The sequence below is a fragment of the Cenococcum geophilum genome (genome assembly GCF_001692895.1).
Source record: "Cenococcum geophilum 1.58 unplaced genomic scaffold K441scaffold_1, whole genome shotgun sequence".
Taxonomy (NCBI): domain Eukaryota; kingdom Fungi; phylum Ascomycota; class Dothideomycetes; order Gloniales; family Gloniaceae; genus Cenococcum; species Cenococcum geophilum.
In genome coordinates, this window is record NW_027137559.1 from 533,533 (window position 1) to 545,027 (window position 11,495).

Consider the following 11,495-nt stretch of genomic DNA (forward strand, 5'->3'; position numbering starts at 1 on the left):
AAGAAGACGCGATATTTAGCTATAGCTATAGCTAAAGCAAATAATAATAACAAAGCTAAACGCAGGAGGGGATAATTAAGATTAAAATGGATAAATAGGCTAATATTAAGAATAATAGCTTAAATTTTAGCTAAAGCTCCTAATACTCTATAAGGAGCTAGGGGGAAGCTTATACACTACTATAGATAAATATCTTAGATTGCTCCTAATAATAGACAACCCAGGCATCTATATTATTAAGGTACTATATTAAAATATAGGAAAGAGCTACCTATAAATATAAGAGCTCCTTTAGGATAAATAGACGTAGTAGTATAATATACTTGCTATATAGGAAATATAGTATAGCAAAAAACTAGAATAGGACCTCCCTATAACTACCAACCCAATTAGTAATAGGTTTTACCTATACTACCCCCCTATCTGGGAATAAGAGTGTATCTCTTTATTAATAAAAGTATTCTAATTAGACACCTTTATATTACGGACTATAGATAAAATCTAGTTATAATATTAATTATAAACTGAAGAGAAGACTAGCAGTATATAATTATTATATTTAATATCTATAACCTAAACCCCCTCCTATTATATAATAGGCTGGACGGGCTTCTAAGGGGCTGCATGCTCCTAAAACTAAATAATACCTTAAGAAAAATAAGAGGACCAAACTACAGTACTATAGTGGTAGAGACTTTAACCTCTACTACCCTAAATAAGGAGGGCCTAAAGTTAGGTCTAACTATAAAGCAGTAGTAGAATACCTTATTAAAGTAATAGAGAATAATAAACTTAAACTAAGCTTTAAAATAGGATTAATTATAAGGCTAGCTAAAGGAGTAGGTATAAACACCTCTATAATTAATCTTAGCCTTATTACTCTTAATATAGCTAACTATTTAATCTAATTAAGGGTTAGTACGGAACTAGATAAAGAATCTAACCACCTCCTAGTTAAAACTATCTTTAGATACCAATTAAAACGGGAGAAGGAACCTATATAGCAACTCTTTAAGAAAATAAATAAAGAAATATTTTATAATATACTCTAAAAGCTACCTAAAGTGCCACTGACCCTACTAAAAGATTAAATTAATATAATAGTTATTAAAATTATAAACATATTAAGGCCGTGGAACTATTCACGCTAATAGCTAAAATTAGCCTAAGATCTAAACTAGGATAGTTAAAAAAAATATACTAAAGTAATTAAAGCGGAGAGGCAAGTATAAAGATACTATAATAGGCTCCTAATAGAAGGGAACTACACTATACTATAGATAGCAAGGAGAGAAAAGACTAAGACTATTAAAAAGGCTATAAGAACGGAATATAGAGATAAAGTTAGCGAGGTTAACGATATAAAGGGACTATGGTCCCTACACGCCTAGGCTAGAAAAAGGAATATTATAAGGGCTATATTTATACCAGACATTAGAGATATAACGGCACCCCATAATATATAGTAGAAGAAAAGACAGCAGCCCTAAAAGGCTCCTTTTTCCCTATACCGCCTATAGCAGATCTAAAAGATATATATAAATACCAGTATCTAAACCCAATATAGATCCCAGAAATTACAATATAGGAGGTAAAAGAAGCTATTAGAATAATTAGTCTAGATAAGGCGCTGGAAAAAAATTAGCTTCTAAGTCGGGTACTTTATAAAGCTATACAGGAACTAAAAAAACCACTTACCTTACTTTTTAACTACTATCTAACAGTAGAGTACTACCTAGCACACTTTAGAAGATCTATTATAGTAGCACTCCAAAAACTAAAGAAAGGGGACTTTAGAGACCCTAAGATGTATAGACTAATAGCCTTACTAAATATAGTAGGGAAGGTAATAAACAAAGTACTTGTAAAACAAATACTCTTTATAGCGGACGCTTATAGCCTCCTACTACGTACCCATATAGGTAGAAGAGTAGCAGCCGGTTACAAATACGCGGTATACCTTCTCCTAGAAAAAATATACACATTATAGTAAATAGAAGAGGAGGATATAATAAGCCTACTTATGCTAGATATAAGCGGAGCCTTTAATAATATATTATACTATAAGCTTATTTACTACCTCTAGAAACGAAGAATATCTACCCTAATAGTTAACTTGATTAACAGCTTTCTTATAGGAAGATCTACCTATATTAAGCTACTAGAAGGTATATTAAAAAGATTTTCTATACTAACAGAGATCCTATAGGGATTACTAATATTACTAATTCCTTACCTATTCTATAACACTAACCTTTTAAATATTGCTATAAATGAAAACGGGCTTAGGCACGGACTTATTATAGGCTATATTAATAATATAAGTATTATAGTAAATAGAAGAACTACTAAAGAAATAACTAAGACACTAGCAATGCTATATAAAAGGGCGGAAAAGTAGGCAAATTAGCACGCCTTAGTATTCGCACTATAGAAGTACGAGCTTATATACTTTATCCTACGAAAAGAGAAGATATTAGAGGAAAACAAAAAAGTACCCTTTAGTACTCTAGCTAAAGAACGGAAGGATATAGACAATCTAGCTAACTATAAAGGCCTAATACCTAGGAGTTATCTTAGATAACTAACTCTTTAGAAAGGCACACCTAGACTATATTATTAAAAGATTAACAAGCCAGCTTGCGTGCCTATCCGGCATTGTAGGATTTATATAGGGCATTACAACCAAATATATAAGACAGCTATATACTGCTATAGTTGTACCACGTATGCTTTATATAACCTCCTACTAGTATATACCGGAAGGAAGACGTAGGTTTATTAAAAGAGCTAAATAAGTCTATTAAGTACTTATAAGGATCTAATATAGAGCGCTTTAGCTTATAATAGGAGCGTTTTAGACTACAGCTAGAGCCGAACTAGAAGTTAATATATATATCCCACCTATTAAAGTAGCACTCTACTAAGCAGTAGAGTCCTCCCTAAATTAAATTAGAGGGTTACTACTATACAATAAGATCCTATAATTAAGAAGGTCCGCCCTAACTAAATATAAAGAGTACAGCCTACTTTAGAAGATAGAGAACAACGCCATACTACGCCTCCTTAAGGAAATACCACCTATAAAGGAGATCCGCCTAAAGAGGCTCTGCCTCTAGGTCAAACCACTATAAACCTATATTACTAGGGATAAAAAAAATAGTAAAGTAGGAATATAACTAGATCGTATAGGAGGCTAAGGACAGCCTAAAATACTTTTTAGCGTACACTAATTGTTGGTATGACTTTTACAACGTGCAGAATATATATATCACAATGATATGTACTATGCGGTGTTGTAGATGGATGATTCTCTAAGATCTACGCGTCGTAAGAGGTAAGGCTTGTCGCGTGTTCTCCTGTGACCTCTGTTAACCAATTACGATTTTCCATACCCGGCATGGAAAATCGCTATTAGCTCGCTTACCACTAGCGCCTTAGCCGCCCTTACGATGTGTCTAATACTTCTAGCTATACTGGGAATACTTTAGAAAACGTGAAGATCCGGTATCCTATAACTGTGCAATTTAAAAATCCATATACGCACTTCTCCTTCCTTCCTTCCTTGCTGTTATAGTATAGGTTGTAATAGTACTAGGTAGTGTTATAGATACAGGCAGATTGCTATAGGTTGCCGCAGATTACTATAGATTGCGGTTACGTGGCATAGAGATTGTATACGCCCTCTTTGCCATATTTATACGTTAATTAACTAGGTTACTGATATAGTGCGTTTTACCTATTCTACTGTCTTTAACTTGATTCGGTTTGTGTCGATAAGTCGTTTAAGGGCTAATAATGGGTTGCTTTTAGTTATAGCGTCTATAGGGTTGCTGTCTCCGTTAATTTATTTAACTTTCGCTATTTTGCGTCTTTTATATAACTGGCGTAGGCACATGACATTAATTATAAGTCTCTTCTCTTATGTAGTTCCTAGTTTGACAAGGTATTTATAAATTAACTTAGAATTAGTGCAAAGAATGAGCGGGAGGCTGATGTTAAGTTATAATTCGATTGTGGCTTTAATTGTAGCGCCGATGTTAAAATTATGGGCTATAGTATATAATTTGGAGGCTAGTACGCTTTTGGTGATTTTCTTACACTTAACTAAGGACCAGTGGACAATATTTGCCTTATTTAATGAGTCTGCTAGTACTAGGATATATCTAATCTGTAATAAGAGGTCTTTATTATTTGCGAATGAGGAATTAGTAAATATAAGTAGTTAAAGTGTCTTTATGTTAAGCTTAATAAAGCTTAAGCCTCTTGTTAAGTTCTTAATTTGCCACTAAATTCTCTTATTAAGTAGTTTTGTGTTTTTCTCATCAGGGTTAATTACCTGGGTAGCGTAGGATAAATTAAAAGAAGCTTTAGGCTGGCATATAGACGTAATATAAGCTCCTCTTGCTTATTGGGCGATATATTAGTCCTTAGGTGTAAGTACTATATAAATAGTGCCTCTAGAACTGGTTGTTATAGTAGCTTCCTTAATATTGATAAGGGTTAAGTTCTAGCATTAGCGCTCTTATATGAGCGTAATTACGTAATCCTGTTATTAGACAATGCCTCTATTAAACTTAATTGGGTGTTCTGGTGTAAGTTGCTTACGTTCTTTAGTTAAGAACTTGGCTTTCTTAATCTTCTCCTATTCTAAAGCTGCAAAAACTAAGTTAGCTAGTAGGAGGGTATTATTAATCTGTAAACTAACTATTCCGAAACTTATAGGGTTATTAAGGTAAAGTAGGCAGGGGTTATAAGTGGATTGGCTTATGTTTAGTTCTTTAATATAGTGGTTATAGTAAGTCTTAAACTAATGATTGCCTGCCTTAGGAATGCTGTATAAAGGTCTAACGACCTTTAGAATTGTGCCTTATAAGACTCTAAGTGCTGTATTAAGTTTAAGAGGTGCTTTAATATAAAAGTCTCGGTTTAGTTTTATAGTTAATTATATATAGGCCTATAAAATATCTTATAAGTAGAGATGTATACCATCGTTTTAAGTTATAGCTATAATGCAAAGAATAAGGCGTTAGCTGACTTGTTAAATTATAGGTGATTAGGTTAATACAATGTCTTTCTCTGGGTCGTTGTAGGCCTGTATAACTAGTCTTAACTTCTTAAAGGCTTTATTAGTACTGGGGTTCTTAATCTCGTTAATGAATCTAGAGTTAAATATTCTATTGCCTTGTGGTATATCCTTAGGGTTAACTAGTTTAAAAACTCCTTTCTTAAGCAATCCCTTGATCTCCTTCTGGCGTAATACTATAAACTAATTAGGATTTATAAGTTGATTATTATCCTTATCCTATAGATAAATTAAGATGTTCGCGGTATTTGCTTTAATAGGGTACTTATGTAGTCTACCTCTTCCACATTTAACGGGTTAAGGTCTAGGCTTGGTTTAAGGTTAAGGTTTAGGCTTAGTTTAAGGTAAAAGTAGTTTAATATTGTTATCTTCTAGTTATATATCTTTTGTGATTTCGGGGTCTACTATATATGGTTTTATAACTGTGCTGCGGAAGTTAGTGGGTCTATAGGGAAGTTATATGGTATAGGTCTTATTTTTAATGTTAAGTAGGTTGTATGGACCAGACTAGTAGCCGGGTTAGCCTATAGGTCCTTCTCTCTATACTAATATAGGTGAGTTAAGTAGTAGGTTATAAATCGCAGTTGTTTTGGGTCTGTTGCGTATATTAAGGGCATCTACTACTTAGCGCTTAGCTCTAAGCTTCTTAACTTCTTCTATAGCCTTTTTAAGAGCTACTGCTCGTTTTATAACCGTAGGATTGGGTGCGTCGGATTCCACTATATGTGGGTAAGCTCCGAATACTAATAAGGTAGATATAAGACCATTAGGGCCTATAGAGTCGTTAATTACTTTAAAAGCCATTTATAAAGCTATGTCTTTATTAATATCCGGTAGTTCCGCAATAATAATATAGTATATATGACGGAGGGGGCTATAGTAACGTTTTACTATTCTAATTAAATTATGGGCTTTAACAGATACGCCTTTTATAACTGTTTTAAGTATTATAGCGTATTGTTTAAATTCTTTGCTTATAAAGTTTTTGCCTACATTATATGTAATAATATTAGGGGGTCCTAGGTATATGTTAATCTAGCATATTCATAGTATATCCTATATATACTTGGCGCTAATACTTTATAGCTATCTACCGGCTTAAAATTATATTCCTTTATTAACAATATATAGTAGAGGTGTGCCATTAATATATATAATATTAACCACGATTAAGTAGTTAAAATTAATATTATTATGCAAGGTAAATCTGAATCTACTAGGCGACTTTCTATGTTTTTAACAATGGTAGTAGTAGCGTGTAAGATGGTCTAAAGTCTTGCTATTAATGTCGTGCCCTAAGCGTTTAAGTATTCGTGCAAGACGCTTAACTAAAGGGTGGCCGAAGTAATGATGTAGTCGTCTTAATTTAATATTAGTTAAGTAGTAAGGGTTTTAATTAAATAATATAGTTAAGTAGTTGCATAGGGATGTGTTTTAAAGGAGGAATAGATGGCCAAAGCGATATATAACTAGTACTTCGCTCTAAGGGGTAATTAGCATATTTTTTAGGTTGTTAAAGTATACTTATAGTTAATCTATGTCTGCTAGGCAGAGTAAAAATGGGGTGTTAACTTTAATAATATAAAACTCGATTGTGCCAATTAGGGTAGTTACTTTAGTTAATTTAATTAATGAGGTTAATCTAATGCCGAATTATATATTAACTATGCCTTATATAGTGGTATTAAGTTATACACCAGTATTAAGTCTTTAGAATGCTAGGAATTGGCTATATCCTACTATAGATCGTTTAGATGCTTTTGTGTCAATTATTATGCCTATAAAGTAGTCTGCAGTATAGCGGGACGTAGATGTAGTTATATTATAGGTAAAGGGGTCCTAGTTGGTTATGAGAGGTGTTATATTGTCTATAGTTGTAACTAAATGGCTAAAGGCTTTATTAGCTAGGGTAGTAGCTATAGAAGTTGCTTTATGCTATTTTACTTAGCCGAAAGAGGTATAGAAGTGGTTAATGTCTAGTTAAGAGTTCTTATCGGTTGCCTTATAATTTGTGTTAATGGTTAGTACTTGGAAAGCTTCCTTAAGCTCTTCTTTTAAGTCAATATTGTTATCCTCGTAGTCCATAATATATTAATTAAGTTATTTGTTAAATTAGTTGTCAAATTTACTAAACTTATCTCTATTAGCGGTTCTAAACTTAGCTTTAGACTCTTTTTATTCTTCTTAGGTGTGGTTCTATAATTGGCAGCCTTCCTTATTATATATAAAGTAACGTAGTTTATAACGTGGAGAGAAATGGGGGTAGGTGTAGTCGCGGTTGTGGTTTTAGTCGTAAGTTCGGTTTTAATATTAGTTATGGTTTTAATACCAATTATAGTTATTCTCCCGTCCAAAGTACCGACGATCTGTGTAGTAAGCTTAAGTTTAAGCTTGCTCTGGGTTCTATTTTTTATAAGCCGTAATTAAGGACTATAGTTTATTAATAAGGGGGCCTAGTTCTTAAGGTGGGTCTAATACAGCGAATTAGCATACGTAAATTCCCTGGCAAGACGTAATAAGTTTGTTGGTTAGGAATAGTGTTATTTATAGTTCTGGGGTAAGGCTATGCTATAGTTAGGAGAGTGTATTAATTAATATTTGGAGGCAATCGCTGGTTAATTTGTCTGTGTTTTTATCTATTATCGTCCTTAATAAGATTGCATTCTATTTAGTAAGGTTCTTGCGTTCTAAGCTAGGGCCTTTAAAGAAATTGCGAAGGTGCCTACACGCGTCTTTAAATAAGAGATTACTGAGTCCGCTGTTAAAGTACTAGTTTAAGGCTAGACCTATTAATATAATTAGTAAAGCTTTATTATAAGCCTCTTGTGGAACATTAGATCGGCTATAGATACTATAGAAGATGGTAAGTTTATAATCGAAGCTGCCATTTATACCATTGTATTTAAGTTCCTCTATATACATCTTTGCTGTATTAGAAATCTCTTTGCCCTATCCTAGTATAGTTGGCATCTATAGGAGGGGAGCGGTTTAGGGTCGTAGGGTTACGTACAGTAAAGGTCCTACTAGTGTTCCTCCGGATAGTGGTGGGGTTATAGTCTAGACACTTAATAGTTATTATGGCTAAAATAGGGTTATATAAACTGTTAGGTCTTATAATACTTTATAGTTAAGACCGCGCTTAAGTATATTATTTATTTTATTTAACTAAAACCTGTTTCTATTTAGCTCATTATACACCTTATCTAAGTTCTCTTAAGTCTAGGAATATTGACGTTCTTCCTAGGTTAATTCAAACAAGAGTTGCGCATATATTATGCGTTTCTCCTTTATATATACGTATACTCCTCTATATTGCAGGAAGGTATACATGCTTTAAAGGTGCTATGCATTTACTTTTAAAAATATATTAACACTAAATATTTTAAAATCGTCTTAAAAGGAAGACTAAAGTCTATTATCTATTAGCTTGTACTCGTTATATTCCCATAACTTAAATAATATAAAGTCTGTAAGGTCTTTGCTAGTTGCTGTTTGTATATTAATCCCGTTTCTCCATCGTTCTGCTTCTACTTTCTAGTCCGTAAGTATAGCCATTTTAAAAGGGATAAGGATGCGTAGAATGGTTTAGGGGATAGTTTAAGTTGTTATTTAAGGGATAGTTTAAGTAGTGGTTAGGGTGGTTGCGTTCTTAGTATAGTCGCATTCTTAACGTGGTCGCGTTAACTACTAGTACAGTAGTCTATCTCTAGTTAAGGTGGAGCGTTAAACGTCTTCTAAATCTAGGGTAGATTTAAGGTATTTCCGGGTAAGGTGGAGCGTTAGACGTCTTCTAAATCCAGAGAACTTTAATTCTCTTTAACTGAAATAGGGCCTTTATAAGGTGGAGCGTAAACGTCTTCTAAGTAAGTGCGTATCTCCTAATCTATACGCGCTTACTGATTAGTGTTAGTATAACTTTTATAACATGTAGAATATATATATCACAATGATATATACTATATGGTGTTGTAAATAGATGATTCTCTAAGATCTACGCGTCATAAGAGGTAAGGCTTATCGCGTGTTCTCCTATGACCTCTGTCAACCAATTATGATTTTCCATACCCGGCATGGAAAATCGCCATTAGCTCGCTTACCACTAGCGCCTTAGCCGCCCTTACGATGTGTTTAACACTTCTAGCTACACTAATAGAAGCAAAATTAATGGGGAGATCGGAGCGTTAGTATATATACCCCAATTAGGAATAAAAGTAACTAATTATATAGAAATAAACTAAGTAAGTAGTATATACGCTAGGGAACTAAGAGGTCTCTAGCTAGCCTTAAACCTAACGCTAAAATACTTACTATTAATTAGAAGACTTACGATATTTACGGACAGCTAAGTAGTAATTTAAGTAGTAGTAAAGCCTCGGAACTAATTAGGATAGTACCTTATATATAAAATAAGGCAAAGGCTCCTAGTAGTATAGATAATAAGTATAAAGGTTATAATACACTAAATCCCTTTATACGTAAAGACTAAAGGAAATAAATAAGTAGATATTTTAGTAAAGTAAGCAGCAGAATAGAGAAAGGACAGGATAGGGCTAAGAGCCCCTACCTTTCCCTCCCTATAAAGCCTATTATCTACAGCAAAAAGAACTATAAAAGCCTAAATAGAGGTATACTAGGAGAAGGAATAGGAAAGTAGTAAAACTAGAAGGGAGTTATATAGACTAGCACCAAAGATTTTAAAGCAGAGGCTTAAAATACATAACAACATACTAAAAGCCCTTTTGGCTATACTTACCTAGATCTAAACAGAAAAGGCAGCTCTAAAGAGCTACCTCTATAGGATTAAACGTGCGCCTAACTTAAGGTGTATATATTGGGGCGAATAGATAGGACAATACGTCCTAATTAAATATCCTAATTTTAAAGAACTAAGAAAAGAAATATGGCCGTATAACAACTAACTTTAAAACATTTAGAAGATCTTAAACAAGACATAGTTAGCAAAGAAGGCAGTAATCTGTATGGTATAAATAGGCCTCCTAGAGCAGTTTATAGAGGCTAGGAACAGGCTAGAAGTAACCACTTAAGTTTATTTTAATAGCAGACACGTTATATATAACATTAGCGGAAGATAGATAGCATTATAGTAAGAAAACAGGCCTGTAAAAAAGGCCTAGCTTTAACATATAGTACAAAACGGAGGTATTTTGTATATTTACCACTTTTTAATTATTTAATTTCGATTATCTCCTTTACACAGGAACCTATCCTGCTTGCATATATCTTTATAATTATATTACTATAGCGTTCTTTTCTAGTTCCCTTATATTTTAGACGTTTGCTCTCTCCTAGGCACTATACACCTATAGTACGTAATAGATAGGCGGACGATGGCCTTACGGAATTACTGCTGTAGGTAAGATGGGTAATTACCTAAGACCTACCTCTATAAAATAGAAGACCCGGCATAGCGCCCTTAGGGCAGCTAAAACGGAGTATAATTTTAAAAAAAGGACGTAAAAGAGCCGCATTACCCCCCACCAAAATTTATATAAGGGGCAATCTTTTTAATTTTAACTACCTAACATACGAATCGTTAGTACCCCTTAATGAAAATTTTAACCCAAGTTTATAAGTAATAAGCCAATCAATTAACTAAAAGCTTTAATTTAGAGCTTTATTATAGAAGTTAAGGCCACCTTATATACGGTCCTACCCTTATACACGGCACTAAAATATACCTTTTTAAAATACCTATAACTTAATAACTATAATAGCTATTTATATAAAAATTTAAATATAGCTTATCTAATAGTAAGCAACCCTTTTTATAAAATAAATTTTTAAAAAATTTAAAGTTAATAATATATTATAAATAAGATTTATTTAAAATTAATGAAATATTATATTTATGTTTATATTTATTATTTTATCTTATAAAAAGGGTTACCCGCCATTTAATAAACTATATTTAAAATTTCATATAAATAGCTATTACAGTTATTAAGTTATAGTTATTTTAAAAAGGTATATTTTGGTGCCGTATTTAAGGTATTACGGACTTAGTCAATTGAGGTATAAGCACGGCAAGAAGGATGCATGCAGCCTATACAATTGGATTGTCTATAAATAATATACAATCTCTAAGTCACGTAAAGTTACGTAAACTCTGCGTCTACCATAACGTCTACTATAACTACTGTTTTGCTAGTGCCGTAATATTACCCCCCCCCTCTAAAAAAGCCTACCCTTAGGCTTTATATGTCCATATTATAACTATAGGGCGTTTTTGTCTTTATGCTCTTCCAGTAGCTTATTATCTTTATTATACTAGCATTCTATCTATTTATCTAAGTACTTTAGTAGTTTAGGTTTATTAAAGTAACGGCTATAAAACTCCTAAAGCTTATAGGGACTATTTATAAAGTTCTATATAAGATACTAGGTAGGG

General features: G+C 32.9%; 1 protein-coding gene across 1 annotated transcript; it reads left to right on the plus strand.

Annotated features, from left to right (window-relative positions):
- Window positions 1-1,720: 1,720 nt before the first annotated feature.
- K441DRAFT_533029 (uncharacterized protein) lies at window positions 1,721-4,170 on the plus strand (the record flags this gene model as incomplete). The annotated part of the gene is made up of 2 exons (XM_067642261.1): window positions 1,721-1,989; window positions 4,119-4,170. Coding segments are annotated over 2 exons (321 nt in total), but the record flags the coding sequence as incomplete, so codon positions are not given.
- Between the last annotated feature and the right edge of the window lie 7,325 nt (window positions 4,171-11,495).